This window comes from Palaemon carinicauda, chromosome 8, assembly GCF_036898095.1.
Source record: "Palaemon carinicauda isolate YSFRI2023 chromosome 8, ASM3689809v2, whole genome shotgun sequence".
Lineage (NCBI taxonomy): Eukaryota > Metazoa > Arthropoda > Malacostraca > Decapoda > Palaemonidae > Palaemon > Palaemon carinicauda.
The window spans coordinates 119,473,718-119,493,736 of NC_090732.1; the positions used below are offsets into that span (position 1 = coordinate 119,473,718).

At 35.0% G+C, this 20,019-nt stretch overlaps 1 protein-coding gene across 1 annotated transcript in view; it reads left to right on the forward strand.

Moving 5' to 3' along the window:
• The window catches only part of LOC137645858 (dynein axonemal intermediate chain 4-like), a 244,609-nt gene that overhangs the window by 172,664 nt on the left and 51,926 nt on the right, over positions 1–20,019 (forward strand). Inside the window, exons 9-14 of the mRNA XM_068378847.1 lie at positions 1,762–1,899; positions 4,752–4,890; positions 6,187–6,298; positions 6,728–6,951; positions 14,342–14,530; positions 16,928–17,101. Of these exons, the coding sequence (XP_068234948.1) occupies positions 1,762–1,899; positions 4,752–4,890; positions 6,187–6,298; positions 6,728–6,951; positions 14,342–14,530; positions 16,928–17,101 (976 nt within the window). The remainder of the gene's footprint in view (positions 1–1,761; positions 1,900–4,751; positions 4,891–6,186; positions 6,299–6,727; positions 6,952–14,341; positions 14,531–16,927; positions 17,102–20,019) is intronic.

A 20,019-nucleotide genomic window follows, 5' to 3' on the forward strand; every position in this document is an offset into this window, starting at 1 on the left:
AATTTAGTGAAATGTTTTAAAACGAGAAAACAGTAGAAAATGGTACCAGTGTTTAGAAAGATGACATATTAAATGCAATAATGTATTTTTCCATATAGCTGGATAAATATTTCAAATGATTTATAACTATATAATTAGTAAATACGTTGTTCTTAAATGATAGCGGGGATTGAACAATAAAATTCTTGTTTTCTTTCAAAATTTACTACAATATTACAATATTACTGGTGCAAATAAGTTTAATGAAATGGTTGCAATATCTTTGTTATCTATGTTAGTGTTCTTTTAGGTATTATTTTACAGCTTAATACTTACATGTTGCATCGCTACAAATTTCCCCCAAATATTTACAAATAAGGACAAAAAAATAGTGGAATGTTGCGGCACAGAAAGTGTAGAAAAAGTATTATATAGAAAAAAACAGTATTTCAAATAAATTACGGTATATATTTTTTAACATATACAGTAGCTGAATAAATAGGTTTTCAAATTATATATAAATTTTGTATGTTTAGTCAATATTCTATGTGCATAAATAATTTAAGAAATTAAACAAAAACATTCTTGTTTCTTTCAAAATTTACCTCAAGATTACATATACAAATAGTCCATTGAAACGGCTGTGATGACCTCTGTTATTCAAGTTAGTGTGTTAATTTTGGTGTCATTTTACAGTTAAATGCATTTAGTTTGCTCTTGTATCAATGTTGCTCTTTTTTATGTCTCTTAGTGATGTTTCCATCGTTATTTCCATAGCTGTTTCAGTTTTAACAAGCTTATGTTTTAAGGCATCAGTAAGGCTCCAAGTTTCTGATACATAAATTAATACTAGTAAGACCATCTGATTAAATACTTTTATGTTTAGAGAAAGTGTAATTTTGCTTTGCATAATCTCATTTTATTTACCAAAAGCTCTTCATCCCAAGCTTATCTTTCATTTAATTTCGGTCTCATGCCCTGTACTATTATGTGGCGAGAATACCACTCTAGTCCCATTGTGAAATTGAATAGTTGTAATTTGTTGTATTGCGGTAGCGAAAAACAAATTTCAAAAATAAAATTTCAGGATGATAGGCAAGAGTTAAAAAGAATGTAATTTTTCTGCTTATGAAAAACATTTAAGAAAAATTATTTAAATGTTTTACATAGGCAGAAAAATTACATTCCTTTTACTTTATTGCTCACAATTATTTTTCTAATAAAAGAATACATTACCCTGTATTTCTTTCTAATAACTCTTGCCAGTGATGAAGTATGGGACAGAAACATCGACCCCACATAAAAGTGGGAAAAGGTGCAGACAAAGAAGAAGGAAAGAGTTATTACTGTAGAAATACAGGGTAACATATTTTTTATTAGAAAAATAATTGAGCAATAAAGTAAAGGCAATGTAATTTTTCTGCCTATGTAAAACATTTAAATAGTGTATTTTTTTCCAGTATTATATAGAGTATTACATAGAGTATTACTATGTATGGCAACCTTTGTGCATTAAATCATATTACAATAGGTATAGGTTCACTGTATGTTCATGGGAAATATTTGTCCAAGTTTATTATGCCTGTATTTGGTTATATTTATAACATAAGACTAACCCAAAGCTAAATTTTTACCTCATTTTAGTTTTTGCCTACATTTTTTTAAATTTTGAAGTATTGAACAGGGGCTAGTGAGGAACATAATGTGTTTTATATCTTTAAGCAATGATGCAAATGTCAAGGTATATATGTAGACTGTATAAGTATTCTTAATTTTTTTCAGCTTACCACTCCCTGGTCCACCTACAGTAATCAGCACTTGCCCAAGTGCACCCCAGCTGTCATGCATAGCTCTTTTAGATGGAACTTTACTTGTATATCAGCTTGACACACCTACACCACAATTAATTATGGATTCTAGGTAAGTCCTTTGAAGAACATTATAAATTTCTTCATATCAACACTCTTAAAAAGCAAAGAACTTGCTATTAGGCTTTTATCCAGCATGAGCATTGTTCATTTGTGTTGTCTGCATATTTATATCATAATTTAAAATTTAATGCATCTTTTAGGGAAAAATTAATGTATATTTGTGGCACCCCACTTTTCATGAATTCACTGTGATGAGTTTTTCTGGCAAGCCAGCCATAGTCCTGAATTTCATGACGATCCTAGAAATGTGCCAGTGTCACAGAAGATAAGATTTTAGATTATTAATTATTTATATTATTTTAACAATAAAACAATTTTTGACCTTGACAAATTAAAATTAGTAAGAATAAGAAAAACACTAGATGAAAACACATTGTAAGAAATATCACAAATAAAGAATGCATGATGGAAAATACCCTTGTCTTATGTCGACTGACACTAAGCTGGATAATGAGAGAGCTAATCAGGGCGTGATAATCTCTGGCTTAGCTGTTGATTGGCCCACGGGCGCAACATCACTCGAGAGAATGATGCTAGGTCAGGCAGCATCTTTCCTTGTTGGGATCTACTTTGCATTATGTGAGCTGTACATCTACAAATGCTACTTTGTACTTATGTGTTTTGTGATACTTGCATTGAAGTATTTACTTACTGCATTCAATGAGACCCTACGATTGGCTGTGCAGTAAATATCATCATCTTCTTCATCTACTGCTCAGCTAATTCATTTTCATCAGCATTCAAGTTTCTTTGGAGTGATTATCTTGGGTGAGTACCCCATGCAGAATTAGTTAGAAATTATTCAGGAATAAGATTAAGTAACATATGTAGCCAAATATTTTTCTTAAATTAAGTAGTTACAGAGAAATGTTCCATATCCTGCATCCATTAAATTACGTAGTAATATTTTAGATGAATTCTTGTCCCAGAGCCTTAAATAACATAGTAATGTTGTAGAGAAATTTTCCATATCCTGTAGCCTTAAACTACGAAGTGCTGTACGTATGCAGTAGTAAATGTATATAGTACAATGGACTACAGTCCCACACCCATGATCTAGGTTAGGCTACCTTAACCTCAAGTGTACCGTAGTCAGCAGTGCACTTGTATGTATAGCATAAATTGTGTACGGTATAACCAAAAATGTTCATAGGAGTGTGGGAAAAGTTTGTAATTGTGTGGGGATGGTTTATAAAGGCTTAAAATATCCATAAAAAGCAAAAAGTTAGTTTCTTATGCTTTTCACAAAATTTTGCTTTTCATGAGGGGTCCTGGAATTTAACCCTCGCGAAAAGCGGAGGATAACAGTTCATCTCACCGAGTTCCATTTCTAGAACTAGATAGTTGAAAGAATAGGTCAATAAGTGAGGAGCCACCCTTTACCGATATTTCAAATGCATTTACTGAACTCTGGTTCAATGATGATTGTAGACATGCATATTTGGAGAAGCAGAAGGCCTATCATCTTTGGAAGGGTAACAGATCAGATTTGACTTGGAATAATTATACTCAGCTAAGAGCTGTTACTCACAGAGTTTGTTATAACTAAAAAGAAATATAATTTAACTATAAAAAAACATTTCTAGTACAACCTAAGATCATAAGTGGTGGGCTACCCTTAAATCTGTACTCTGGTCTAGACTTAACAGTTTTTCCTTTGTTAATTACCAGATGGCCCTGTCACTTACTGTCCAAAGAAAATGGTAACCCTTTTGGTTGGTGTGTTATGTCATTAACAGAGTAATGAGTTATAATACTGTACCTTCAGTCATGTCATTCAAGTTTTGGAACAAACTTATTTTCAATGTTAAATGATGAAACTTCATAAGCCATCCCTGGGGGCAAATGGGGTTTTGCTTTACTCATTGAGTAAAGACTGTATCATGCAAAAGTAAACTACATAAAATATAATTGCTATGCAATTTTATTTTACTCCTTTTTTTGTTTATGCACTGTGTAAATGATAGGGATTAGTGTTTTTCTAAAATGTTGTGATTCCTTGTCATCTTAGTCTATGTCATTTGGCTAGTTGGTAATTGGACGTTTCTTACATTATTATATTATATTATATTATTGTCGTACATGGTGATTGTATTCTCCGCATTATGTTATTACTTTATTGGGCTTGGAAGGCATTCTCTAGTACATTTTCACCGGCCGTCACAGATCGACCCAGAAAAGGGATTTTGATGAAGGAAAAATCTATTTCTGGGGAGAGACTTGTGACGCCCGGTGAAACCCTTCCCGGTTATTTTTGTACGGACCTACCTTTCCTTGCCAAGCCATATGTTCTTGCAGAAGGATGACCTGGAGAGCGCGAGTAGTAGTTGTCGGTGGGGTAGCCCAACTGTATTCTCTAGGGCCTGTCATGGCCCTTCCCTTTGATGAAGGGATTATCTAAATGGAAGACAGCCTGTGAATAGTGGTTTTCACACGCCCTTGTTAAATACACGACACCCGCAAGGTGATCGCGCGAGGGTTGTAACCTCTGCATTCCATGCTTTTATTTTTCTCTTGTATATTTGGAAGATTTATATTAGAAAAGTGTAAAGAAGGACCCTTTTCACCGGGCGTCACAGGTCTCTCCCCAGAAATAGATTTTTCCTTCATCAAAATCCCTTTTTTATTACATTACTACTTGTATCATGGCTCTTATTTTTTTCCTATTATAACCTACACAATCTTGGAAATTTCAATTATCAAACTCTTGAAGAATGATAAAAGAAACAAAGAATTTTGTAGGTTTTGTTGAAGGGCGCATTTAAATACTAAAACAAATGATAAAGCATTGAAGAAGCCATTGTTGAAATTCTTACAGTAAAATGGTATTTGTTTTGACAGTGTAAGTGTTGATAAGCACTCGGGACCTGTTTGGGCTGTTGAATGGAGAGAGTCTCAAGTTCTCAGTGGTGGTGCTGCTAAAAAAACTTCAGAAGGAGACAAGCCTCCATCCTTCAGAAAGCTTGTGATCAACATGCAGGTATAAATGAAGCATAGTACTTGCTAGGAATATATCTTTTATAATAGCATGTGTATTTCGTATTCATCATTAGGCTAATTTCTCTAACAGGTGGCTCCAGAAAAATAACACATCAATCCTTACTGTATCCCTACTTTTAACTGCGAATGACTTCTTTTGTACAGTATAAAACTTCCTTAACATAGTTCCCTTTATAAGCCTACATTAAGGTATAATTAGTATGACATTAAACATCTGATTACTTCTTAGATATCAAGACCCTTCCACTCTAATATACTTTATACAATATCTATCCTATCCTTCCTAAGGCTGTCTTTCATGCTCCATCATAACACTCAGATTATGCACATTACACCAACTTATTAGGCTCTATCATTTCCCATGACTAAGCCAACTTAAAACAAACTTGATTAATTCCTCCATGTACATTAACCTCTTTTTACTTTTCTAAGTCTTTCCACATTTGTTACCTTTTCCATTCTTCGTAAAACATGCATACTAAGGAAATTTGTGACGTCAAGAATCTAACTTTCTTTTCCATTTAAAATTCACAATTAATTTTTGTTATACTCCACATAGACTTCCTTTGGAGCTCAAAGGCATTTTTCAGTCTTACTCATTTAACCTGGTACCTACCTAACATCACCCCTTCTGCAATTCTCTTATTTTCTTATTCTACCACCATCCCTCATATTTACTGCTAAATACTTATAAAAGATTAATAAATCAAATCTTTCACCATCAATTATGATTATTACTCCCTCTTCCAGGCATCCCTTTACATTCAAAACATTTCTAGTGCTCAGGTTCTGACAATAAATGTTTCAGCCCTGTGCAAACTTCACTAATTTCTGATGTTTTTCTTCGTTTTCCCTATCAGTTTCTTCTCAGTATCCACTATCATTACTTTATTATTTGCAAATACTTACTATTTCCCATTCCATTCAGAATCCATTTTTATATTACAAATTTTGCTCCTACATTTGATTTCTTATTTTAAACTTCTCATAGCCTTGTGAACATTTACACTTCTTGTCTTAGACTTCCTTATAAACCATTCCCTGTGGCTCTCCTACTTACTGTAATCTAGCACTTTTTTCACTATCATTGATGTTCATTAACTAGGAAATTTATTTTTTGAATCCTAATCTGTATATAATTGGACATATTACATTTGAAAATGTATGTTTTTATAAGCAGAAGTAGGTATAAAATTTTAAACAATAATTTTGCCATTTTGAACTGCATAATGATATTTTCTTTTTATGTTTTTTTTTTCTTTTTTTATATTTCTAGCAAAGTTCAACCAGTCCTTCACCCGAGATTGCTTATGTGTTGATTTCCTCATCTGAAGATGGTACTGTGAAGGAATGGATATTTGTTAAAGGATCAATACTTTGCTGTACTCGTAAGTCATTATCATTATATTTATTCATTCTCGTATACAGATTTGTCCATTTTATGTTTTCCTGAAATTCTTTGGTCTCTCTTTCTTGCATTTTACCCACCAGGTCTAATTATTTAGGATTTATCCATCTAATTTTATGGATTTTTAGAATTATGTACTGTATATATGATGTAAAAAAACTTAATATTTATAGATAGTCAATAATTACTTGTATTCTGTATGTCCTATTTACTACAGTATTAAGCTAGAGTTGAACACGAGGTATAATTATGGTAATCAATTTTGCCTTTGGCCAACCCGTTAATGTTATAACTTTTACAGTTGTACGAATATATCAATTTGATGTGTAAAAATGCAATAGGTAGCTATTTAACCCAAAATCAGCCCAGTATTTACTTGTGAATGTCATTTAATCTCATTTATGACCAGGTCTTTTGAATGTGCGACTTCCTTTGTGGCTATCCTTAAATATTGCTGGAGGCTTGGATAGACTGCTTGGCAGATGTGAAGACAGTGAAGAAGAGGATTTTGTTAAAAAAGGAGAATCAAGATGTCTTGTACTTCCACAGAAAGTTCCTGCTACAGCTATGCACTTCCGACCTGGTGATAAAACCACTTACCTCATTGGAACTGCTGCGGGAGATGTACTTATGGTAAGCTTTATAGTCTTTATTCTATCATATACAGTACACTGGAGCACAAAAGTGGGACTTTTTATATTCTGAAGTAATTGATGTATTTCCTATAAACTAAGTTAATCAGCGTATGCAGATTTAATACCAAAATTTGGCAATTCCTTTTGAAACTAGGATTTCATATAGAAAAATGCTATGATTCAAAACTGAGAGTCATGATGATCCTCATTTGGAGACCCATCAAGGCACTTTGAAAATATAAGGGAAATGTTCTGCTTACCTTTTACTGCCTGAAATAGCCTTCTTTGAGAGGCCTACCAAGGCACGTCATTGGTATCAGATAATCACTGTTTTACTGTCTACCGAAATTCCTCCAGAACTTCCATAAAGGACATTCCTTGTTGGGGACCATAAGTCTCGTGTGATGAATTGTAAGAGGGGTCACTGATATTGAAATACCCCCAATACTGTATATTTGATCTAGAGTACAAAGTCTCATTAGATTAGTTTGAATTAAAAGTATGGTATCAAAACCCTATGTGTGAAAAAAGATCAGCAAGTGCCCTAAAGTGGTTTAATAAGTCTTTTTGCTAGAGACTTAAAGAACCCTTTTCAGCACAAAGACAACCAGTCTTCCATAATTAGGAAATTGTATTGTAGGAAGACACTTAAGGGGACCGTCCGCTGTGGTGTTTTGACATACTGTACCAACTTTCAGAAATCCAAAATTGTTTTATTGCTTCTATGTATGCGTAAACATTTTGTACATGCTCTCCAGAAGTTTCAGCCAATTATTTTTACAAATATCGAAGATATAGTGGTCTTTAAATGATAACGTCATCCTCACTGTGTCATCTGCATGACTGAGTTAGACAGAATCATCTTTTTGTGTTTATTTTTGCATATATATTGCAATTTTTTCACTTAGTTTCGAAATCTCATATGTCTGGCAGAAATGGAAGGCATTGGTAGAGCGTAGTTGAACGAAATCTACTCCTACGAGAACAACAGCCAGAGTTTCTAAAGACGTATAGGAGTTATAATGCATGTGTTTGTTTACTTGAAGTTCGCATGTATATTGTGTTTTCATAACGTCGTCAGGAACTTTGTAGCAAGGCCAATGTTACCTAAGGTCATAGAAAGAACAAATAGTCAATTATTTTTCCAAATAATGAAGATATAGCGGTCTTTAAATGATGACGTCATCCTTACTGCGTCGTCTGCATGACTGAATTTGACAATCATATTTGTGTTTATTTTTACATATCTCTCTCTCTCTCTCTCTCTCTCTCTCTCTCTCTCTCTCTCTCTCTCTCTCTCTCTCTCTCTCTCTCTCTCTCTAAATTATTTTAAACTGCCATTTATACAAAATACTAAATACCAATGTTCAGCTCTCTCTTAGAATCAAATAATAGTTGATCTCTCTCTCTCTCTCTCTCTCTCTCTCTCTCTCTCTCTCTCTCTCTCTCTCTCTCTCTCTCTCTCTCTCTCTTCTGGCAGAAATGGAAGGCATTGGTAGAGGGTAGGTAAATGAAAACTACCAGCTACGAGAACATCAGCCAGAGTTTCCAGAGACGTATAGAAGTTATAATGCATGTGTTTGTTTACTTGAAGTTCGTATTACTTTGTGCTTTCACGACGTCCTCGGGAACTTTATAGCAAGGCCAGTGTTACCTAAGGTGATAGAAAGAACAAAAAGTAAGCGGAGAACAAGAAAAAAGAACCAAGAGGAGAGCAAAACATAAATAAGAGTACAAAGCTGAAACATGCTGTCTAAAACACTGGCAACAATGAGAGATTGGTGGCAACTCGTAACATAGTAATAGTAAATTGAGGGTTCAAATACCTCGTTTAGTGTGTGTTTATGTATGAATAAACAATAAAAGTTATCATAATAATGTTATCTTGACTTCTTTAAGAAAAGAAGTGAAAATTTGTTGCAAATCTTTGGGAGCTCATAACTCAAAAACACACTTATTTACACTTGAGTACATTTTTCTTAGTTCGGTATTAGAGAGAAAGATATCATTGAAAAGAGGAATAAAAATCCCACAATTCTGTCAACCGGAATTTTGATTTTTTTTTTTTTACTTTCTTTTTCATGATCATTTTGGGTCTAGATGAGGGGAAAAAAAAAAAAATCTGTCTTGACAGAATTGTTTGGTTTATCAAGTCGTTTTTATGGTATTAGATTCAATACAATTGGTGTCGTATTAGTGGGGGAAAATGTACCTAAATTATTTTTAAAATCATATTTTTGCTAATAAATCAGTTTTTTATCAAATGACTCTGAATTTGTATATGATGAAGGTATCATGTGTGTCTAAAACATATGTAGAAATGGTGTATTTTGGATCATTAGAAAAAAAAAAAGGCGGACAATGCGGATGGTCCCCTTAAGGTTTATTAAGGAATTTATTAGAATTAAGAATTCCCTAAAAGATACTCAAAACATATTTTAGTTATAAAACAATCATGATAGAAATGTGGTTATAGGACCCACATTTTGTGGTGAGAGGATGAAGTTTTAAAATTTTTATGCTGCTGGACCCTGCCATTTGTGGGATTAGGTAACAGAGATCTCAGAGAGTGGTATAAATCTGTGTACACTATCTATGTCCCCTCCTGGTAACAATACTCACTGCTGTTACCAAATCATCACTGTGTGCACACAGCTATTTTACTGCACCCCTGAAGTATTTGCATGGAGAAAAAACTTCATCTGTGGTACACGTGAACTTGAAGGCACCCATACTGGAGGTATTTTTCAATGCCTCCAGCTCCCATGACATCTCCTTAAACTTTAGTGTAATGCCATGTTCCTCACCCTTACTTTCATTGTAATTTTCTTCTTCTACCTCACTTGCTAAGTGTACCAACTCCTCAAGGTCCTCCTCAGTCAGCTCAGCATCATACCCATCAAGCATTTTGAACACTTAGTCCTCTGTCCCTTCCTGGAAGCCTTTGCTGGTCACTTTTTGTGCTTTTGGTACAGTATTCTTACAGTTTCATGGAAGAAATCATTGGGACCAATTCTTTTAAAGTCTGTGATGCAGTCAGCCCACCGACATTTCCTCAAAAGCTTCCTCTACTGCATAGAGGCAATAGTGGAACTTTTTCTATACTGCATAACTTCCAGATAAAATTGTACAGTAATTGAAGATTGGCCATCACATGTTTCCTTCAAATGGCTGTAAAATACTCAATGACCCCTTAGTTCATTGGTTAGGTAAGTGATTTAGTGTCTTAAGGAAATAGCTCCACCACCACGTTGTCATGGATAACCTGTATATATTGTAGATGTCTGGGAGCATTGTCAAGGGTTACCAGGACCTTCAAGTCTAATCCTTGCTGTGACAGGTACTTTACAACCTCTGACAGAAAACAACCTTGGAACCATTGAAAAACAGGTCGTTTACTTATAGTTGAAGCCATGTGGCAGATGTGAACCAATGATTTGGATAATGACAATGAATAATATTCAAAAAGAGATTACCATTCAGTTAAAGAGGATGACAGACAGTAGTTGAGAGGAAGATACAGCATTCCTTTTGTGTATTATTTAAAAGAAACATTTTAGATACTTCAGTATATTCCAAATACTGTATATCCAGCTAAGTATTATAAAATGCAGTATAATGTTACTTCTGCTATGAAATTCCATTCTTAGTTATCAATTGGGTTAACTAATAAGTCGGATGGCATATTAAAGAAAGTTTCTAATGAGCAAGTAGGAACACAATCACATTTATTATTAGCCTCACAATTACCTTGTAAAAGGCAGAAGGTTTATTCTACAGTACAACTGCCGTCTTTATCAATTCCTTAGAAACTAGATATGGTTCAGCCATGGGAAATTCCACAGATGGAACTTTAGAAATGTTTTTCTTTATTAATCCAATTTTAGGAGTAACCTTTCCTAAGATGAACAAATCTCTGGCTAGTTACCCCAGTTTACTACGGGAAACATGAACATCCTAACTAATTAACTGAGTAGGAAGAATCAGGTTCTTCCAAACAGATGGTCTTTCTATCCGTTTGTGTCAAAAATTATGGTTTGTGGTGGTAAAAGTCACATGAGGATATGCTTGCAAGTGTTCAACATTGTAAATCTTTTTTTCTGGGTCAACCTGTGACGGCCGGTGAAAAGAGTCCTTCTTTATACTTTTCTGATATAAATCTTCCAAATATACCAGAGAAAGATAAAAGCATGGCATGCAGAGGTTACTACCCTCGCGCAAGCACCTCGTGGGTGTCGTGTATACATCAGGGGCGTGTGAAAACCACTATTCACAGGATGTCTTCCATTTAGATAATTCCTTCATCAAAGGGAAGGGCCGTAACAAAGGCCCCAGAAACCACACTTGGACCACGCCCCGTCACCCAACACAAACGCCCTCTAGGTCATCCTTCTGTTTTGGACTTGCCTGCATAGTCGTATTATTTGTGCTTTTGGTGTTTTTCCCGTGTTGGGCGTTAATTCATCATGACTGACGCTGCTACTTCACCTTTACCAATGTTAAGTACCATAGTTTGTTTTGACAGCTTTTTTCAGTACCGGGCATTTGTGCTTTTCCATTATTGTGGATTTTAATTTTGGGAGGGGATTTGCCTTCCTTGGTGTCGGCAGCCATGTTGGTTTGATTCGCTTCGCTAGTATTTCAAGTTAATATTGCCCATCTGGTACTCTGTCATCTAGGTTTTATCACTTAGGTTTTATGACCATTATTATTATCATTATTTTATTATTGTTTTTACTATGGTTTTTTTTTTTTTTTTTTTTTTTTTTTTTTTGCTAGCAAGTCCAATTTGGACGAACGAAGAATAACGTTCTTGCCTTTGTTATAGTTCAAGTACACGCCTCTTGAAGGTGGTCGTTTTAGACTATTATCTTTTTATTTATTTGTTACGCTGTCGTTATTCTTCATTCTTGGTTATTACAATTTTATCATTATTCTTATATCATATTATTGTGTGCTTTTGGTTCTTTATAATGTAACCATGAAAGCGTGAGCATGGAGTTCTCGGTTTCTGTTACTAACAGTTACGAGTTACCCTTTCTCTCATTTTCTTTCTTAATCTCGAGTAAGGAGAGGTGGATTTCCCGTTTTCCATTTTATACGCTCACGAGTTATCCCTGCCGCCTCTTCTTCTCCGGGGTTACGATATTACGTTTGATGGTATTTACGTTTTATTGATGTGGTTACTGTTAATATAGATAGCATTATTAATAGGTTCCGTTAGTGTATGAGTCATTATTTTGGGATCGCATTATGCCGCTACCCGTAGTTCCGTTCTCTTCGGAACGTTCACCGCCTTGAGTTATACTCCGCTATAATGGATACTCATTGGGTTGGGAACTAGTCAGATATTTGGAGTGCAACGGTGAAACCCGGCACTCTGACTCCGGCTTCGGCCTTATGCACACGAACCTTTTTCATGATTAATCACAATTTCATTATTACGGTCCTTTTTCACTGAATCTCCGGCTTCACCGGAGATTAAACAGACGTTCAGCATTGAGGTTAACATTATCTTACCGCTGGTGTTCACGATTTCACGATTACGGACCTTTGTCATCGGATCTCCGGTGTCACTGGAGATCACTCGGACGTTAAGAACCACTCAGTCGTTCAGAACCGAGGTTAATATTATTTTACCGATGAGGTTTATAGTTACATGTTACATGATTACTTGACGTTATTTGTTAATTTGTAGCTCTAGCTAGCAATGATAGAACCATGTTAGACACACATCATTAATGTTATCCAGTAAAATGGCCTCTCCGGTAGAAAACGATATCAGATATGACTTTCACAATCTTGTCTCTCAGAGGTAACTGATGACCGAAATCATATTTTACTCTGTCCCATGAGAGCAATTCATAAATATTTAAAGAGAACAGCATACCTTAGGCCTAAAATTCCCAATTTGTTTGTGAGCACAGATTGCTTGAGAAAGAAAGTATCCAAAAACACAATTTCCTTTTGGTTAAGAGAAACAATCATGAGAACTTATAAATCCTCAAAGGAAGTGTCATCAGGGCCACCCCTAGAGCACATTTTATCTGCGGTCTTGCTGCACCCCTAGTATTCTGCAAAAATTGCTTGGTAGCACAAGTCTTCAAAGCTGGCATATGGAAAAGACAAATCACTTTTACAGACTATTACCTTGGAGATTATACTTGTAGGTCCTTGGACACTTTGCCGTTAGGCTCTATTGTTGCAGCTCGACAAATAATCTAATCCTTCGCTCTTACGGGACACGTAACTTTTTACCAAAGGCATCAGTTATTCTCTGCTTTCCAGGGTACTGAATGAATGTGGATCAAGCCTTCACTTGGCATTCACTCGAATACAACTAAGATTACCATGTTTTTTCAGTAGTCATTGATTATGTATTAGATATATTCATTATATGACCCTTAATGTTCATATAGCCTCACCCCTGGCACAAAACTAAACTTTTGGATTGAACTTTACGGCCCTGTCTCTTTACGAGCTAGCTATGCAGTTCCAATTTTGTCAACTTCCGACTTATTGCTCTTACTTATCATTAATTGTATCTGCCAGAGAAAAAGGACATATCTTTTAACGGAGACTTCCTCTCACCTAACGAACACTCCTTTCTAAATGACTCAGAATTTTGTATCAGTGTAGGAATAAACAACAAATTTTTAAAAAGATTTATATTTTTCCTACATATACAAACCTGAGTCATTTAATCAAAGGTTCCACATCAACTGCCCACAAGTCTCAAACCTGAAGAGAGTGAAGTGTGGCATGCACCAATGCCCTGTGCTGCCATGCATTGCAGTTGCTTAGCAACCTTATGATGCAATAGAACACTTTTTCTTTTGATTGTCTCGTCGTAGAAAACGAGACTATGAGTAACCCATTTAGATGACTCAGGTTTTCATAGCTAGGGAAAATACAAATTGTTTAAAAAAATTTTAATTTTAGAAGAATTGTGATCAGAAATCTTTTAAATTTATTTTTGACAAATCACTGAAGGATAATACATGTACAGTGACACTGTACATTGAACATCAACATTTTGATAACACAAAACGTGCAGTAACACTACACTTTGAATATAAAAAATATTTAGCACATTAAAACTCTCTATGAATGAGTATAACTGTCTTAACTTCAAACTAATACACTCAATAATATTTTAACATACGGTATATTCCATGATTCTCCTCTTGGAGGACTAGCCTACAATTTGGATATCGCAAGTCTTAAGTTGTTATTCTTACTACACCCTTGTTATTTTTCAATTTGTTCATCAATATACTTTCCGGTCTATTTATATAGACAGTGGGCAAATCGGATAAGTAAGAGTGATGAGGATTGTAAGATCAATTACAAGTTATCTGTTTTAAAATAATTTATCCCCTTCACAGTGTCGTACATTTGAGAGGGAACGCTGTGGAACAGTATATCGGGGACACACTGCTCTTGTGACAAAAGTAGAATGGAGGACTGCTGGAGAGGATGTTAGTTCTATTTTCTTATCAGCTGCACTTGATGATACTATCCGTGTGTGGTTCATTGATAAACTCATTCCTGTATGTGTTCTCAAAATGCAAGAGGTAAGTTTCCTACCTTTAAATTTTCAATGCAATCTCTTCGTACACTGGTCAACTCTCTTTGTACGCTGGTCAACACCTGTCTAAATAACATTCAGATTAAGATAGAAATTGATTCAAAGACTCTGGAAGCATTGTTTGTCACAGTTTATCTAAACTTAGCCAAGAATTATTCTTGTGAAGGGTGGGCCACAGTTCCCTACACCCCTTTTAAAAGGGAGATGCAAATTCCAAAAAGCATCTAGCAATGTTGATGACCATTGCTGTTTCTCTCCCTTAGTGGAGAATATTGTATTACAAATGAGAAAGTAGTCAAGATATGTTATATCTAACAGGTGGATATCGAAAAAAAATAATAGTAATAATAATAATAGTAATAATAAAAATTATAATAATAATAATAATAATAATAATAATAATAATAATAATAATAATAATAATAATAATAATAATAATAATAGTGATGATGATAATAGTAATGATAATAGTGGTGGTAAAATCTGTAAAAGTAAAGTCTGATTCAAGAAGAGATACTACAGTCTTTGATTCTCTCCAAAAGTATCCATAAAACTCCATTTCAGTTAGATTGTAATTCCTTTGTTTGACTTTACATCCCTAAAAGTTGTAGTTTCTTTCTTGACATGATGTGCGTGTCAAAGATGATAGTCAGACCAAAATGCCAAGATTGATTACCAATTAAATGAGGGAATTAGGTACCCCACCTAGGTATGTATGCTATTTGTATACCAACGCTTTTAAATTAAGTGTTGACCAGATTCCACAAAGCTTGCACACCTACAGTACTTTTTATATTTTACATTTGCCTTCTATAGTAAGAATATTTGGATCTTTAATTATTAATAATAATAATCATCATCATCATCATTATCATCATCATCATAATTTGTACTCATAAACCCTACAAAAATGATAGTGAACTTTTGTTTTAAGACTTCACTAGCATAATTCATTTTCTTTTTATTCATAACATTACACGTTAGTCAGCCACGGCTAGAGCGTCATTCTGAAATGGCTTAATGACTTTTTACCACTTATCTTACCAATTTCAAGAGCATCTAATTATCAGCAAAATTCACCTTTTAATTACAAGTGTTAAACAAATTTGTAATAGACATCAGTGAGTAACATGTTAAAAGTCTTACAAATCTTAAATTTTGTTCAAAAGAACAAAAACTGCTAATAACCTCCCAAATACTTTGCTTTGATGCCAAGGCCATTTACTCATAACATGAAGTGGTAGAAACTTTATTATATCCCCTCAGAAAAAGTCTAAAATGTCTAAAAGAGCTATATTAGCACTCAACCAATCATTTTAGAGTACGGTAAGTCTGAAACTTGAATAATGATGTCACTCCTTTTAACCCACAGTTAATTTTGATCATCATGTAGCCACGCTCTTTCATCCATTAGTTTTATTAAATGAGCAACTTTTGCTATGTAATTATGTACAAATTATTTATTGTCGGATGAACATTAGCATACAAACTTTTTATTTGTGAACAATAATTTTATACAAAATTTTTCCAGGAAAATTTTGTCATACAAAATTTTGTCTTGATAAAACTTTGTTGTTTTGAAAGTTTTACGTGCATACTTTATACCATACGAATGTCTGCGTACAAACTTTATTCCTTACGTCCATTTGCTTTAAAAAGTTGTGTACGAACTTTATGCACACAAACTATTGCCCTTTGGATCCCTTAGGATGTATTATATGACCAGTGATTGTTACTCTTTTCACCCTCATGACGTATTTTATATCAGTAATTTGAAGTAATTTTCTCTTCTATTATTTGTGTATATTTTTTTTTACAAAATATGTAAAATTATTGGTTAATAAATTGATATATATTCAGGTATACAAGAATGTTTTTTTTAATTCTTAGCTGTAATAGTCTTTTCTTGGCTAAGATAGGTAAAGCATTCCAAAGTAAGTACTGGTGCTTGAGTGATAAATGTATTTGGCTTAGTTATTTCCATGCCTTCTTTATACAGTGATTGGGTGTACTGAAAGCATTGGTGTCAGCATTAAAAGATGGTGCCATTTCTAAGAAAATTAATGAAAAAATACTTTTGACATTCCTTTGATTCTTAAGAAAACCATTGCTGATTTTCTTTTTTATGCTTGCTGTTTATTGGAAGTATGTTGTGACACTAAAATTATATTAATGTATTTAATAATCTAAAATGTTTTAGAGCATGGAAATAAGAGAACCACATTCCACCTCTACCAATAAATTTTAGTCTAATTAATAAAAAAAAATTTGAATTTTTCCTTTGTTAGACTGTGGTTACTGTACCACATTTCATTTTCAGTACTGTACATGAAAAGTGGATTCCTTTGAGCTTTAACATATTTTCCCCTAAATTTGCTTAAAGACACTGGCAGGAGGTTATGTTGATGCATCTTGGTGTCCTTGGTACACCAACTTACTTGCTGCAGTTCATGGTGGAGGATTACATGTGTGGGATATTTCACTCTCTACCCATAACCCAATACTTACTGATAATGTGAGTGGAGCATCCTCGGTTGCTTTCAGCCCCCACACCAGAGTAAGTATTTTTAAGTTATTTTTCAGTGATTATAACATGTACTGCTTGAAATTCTTTGACAAAGTAATCGGAATATAATGTAATAACATTGTATAATGTAACAATAATGTATTTACTGTTTTCTGATGACTGGCAGGAAGTAGCCCAGAAATGTACTTCCTGTTTTCTGATGACTGGCAGGAAGTAAAACAAAAACCACTTACTTAGAATTCTCTGACATTTGGCTGGCCTAGTTTCTTAGCAATAAGGATACTGATGAGAAAATGTAATAAGTCATTTATTATTATTATTATTTCTGGGCTCTGTCCCGTGCCGCCCAGTGAAATGCTCCTTTTACATCATTTCTAAGGTAAAAACTGCTATGAATTTACCAGAGGAAAATTTGTATAGGAATGCTAGGTTGAACCCAACTTGCTCACCTTAATAAGGTGTCTGTATAATACTGGGGCGTGAATAAATCACAACCAGAGGTCTCGCACCATTTAGATATCTCCTGTCTATATCCCCGAATAGCGAGGCGGCGTTCAACATCCTACTACTACTAGCGATCCCACGCCAGTGACGTCCTCCTTTTTCATAGCACGCGCTATCCAAACATTTTTTGCCTCGGTGTGTGAATTTCATTGGTTTACCTGGATTTACCTCAAGATGTCGGACTCTACCGTCACCCCATCTAAGTTAAGTACCAGATCTATGAGTTTTGAGATTTTGGAGGGGGCCTTACCCTTTTTTGCTTATATTATGACAGTTTTATATTTCACGACCCCGCGTGGGTCTTTCATGGCGCTCGGCCTCCTCCTATCTCTCTCTCTTGTCGTTCTTAACGCTTTACAATAAGTCCTCCATACTGATTGTTTCTCGTTATGAACTTTCTGGTTATCCACGGTTCACACACCGTGTTATTTTATTATATTGATGTCCTGTTATTACGATAATAGTTATTACGATATACGTTAGCGTATTCTCGTTAGGTTGGCATGCCTGGTCGCCTTCGGGCGTTTCTATTTCCATTAATTTTGTTTTACGTTCGCACGCCACGGACCTGCTTCTCATTATTAACGTCATTCGTTTTTCTTGCATTAGCCCAAGGGAATTTCATGAGTCAGATATTAGTTTTTCATTTTGTCGGCACTTCACTGACTCTGTGTTATGTTGGTAGCCCTGCCTAGCTTCCAGCGCTGTTAGGCTTGGTTTTCTCCTGTCTCATGTTCGTTCCCTCGTTTGTTTTACGATTGATGTATCGTTATTTTGATTATTATTTTATTATTTTTATCATCCAGCATGCCTTCCTATCTTATTTTACCATATGTTATGTTTATTATAGTGTTATTTAGTCTTTCCGTGTGATCATATCAATAGTGGGTCTGGCAGGTTGGTATACCTGCTATCGCCCCACTCCTAGCCTCCCTCCCGCCCGATACCCCACCCCAGGGTTACCTTCCCTCTCTCTCTCCCATGTCGAGTTAGTCACTATGTTGCGTTATGTCCCCCCCCCCTCGGTCCCGCACTTCGCGGCCCCATTAAAGATCCCTTCCCCCTCTATGGTGTCCCGCACCCCACGGACCTCATATAGATATATATATAAAGACTTTCATTACGGATCTCCGGACGTAGCTTTTATACATTACCATCTGGTCGAGTTGTTTAGTTGAGCCTCCGGAGCCAACGTTACTCATTATTACTTGGATTAACTTTATATATTAGTCACATATATATATTTATATACGATCCTAGTTCTCGACCTTCCCTTCCCTCCTTTGATATTCTCATTCATAATACTGTACAGTTGAAATAAAATCTTTTATCACGATATTGATATAATTTAAGCTCCCGCCCCTAATTTGCTTTCCTTCAAGATACTTGATGTATATAAAAAATTTTTATCATGATATTGATATATATATATATATATATATATATATATATATATATATATATATATATATATATATATATATATATATATATATATATATATATATATATATATATATATATTTGGGCTCAAGCCATGGCGTCCTGATGGAAGGTTCCTGTTTGGTAGCTTCCTTGGGTATAAGACTACTAAGATATTCCCAGAGAATTTAACCACAGGTTATCACAGAAATCTAACTTCTGGAGCGAGTATCTCAAAGGTTTCCCTTTAAGACATCGTAATACAACAGGGGACACGCATGTCTGGTCGTGCCACATAGCTATCTCCACCCCGAACAGAGTTAACGCTTCGGTGTGTGAGGGCTGAGAATAGCTGGGAGCCGTTCCACAGCTAATCTCACTCGTGGCTACTACTGATACTCGAGACGTAAACAAACGGACGCCATTGCTCTAATGACGTCACGCGCGTCTTCATCCTTTGTTTAGTAGCTGCCCTACTGAGACGGATTTTCCCTTGTGTGAACTTTATCGCTTTGCATCTTCGCTATGTCGTTACCTTCAGCCTCGCCTTCTTCTGGAAAGTTGAGTACAAGGTTCCAGTATTGTTTAATTAAGCTCTGGCCGTAAAGTAAATATTATTTCGCGAAATAATTGATGTTTTGTGGCAGAGCTGTGCCTCTACCGGACCCGCCATTTTATGGCGTCGTTGTTGTTTTGCATGTTCTATTTAGTTAGCCACAACAACGCTTCCGGCCTTATATACTAATCGAATACATTAGTTTATTTAGTCTTCATAGCTAGGAACTTTTATATCGTGTTTAGACGCTTTTTATCGGTCATCGATTGACCTCATACCAGTCGGCTACTATAGCCCCCAGGCCAGGAGCCTATATACAAGTGTTCATGCATGATTTATCAGTGATCCTAGACTAAGTTATGAAGATAGTGGCATTATTATTTTACAATACTTTTGACTAGTGATGCAAATGTTTTCGCCTTCAGGGACCATATAGGGGATAGGCTAGTCAGTGATTCTTACTAGC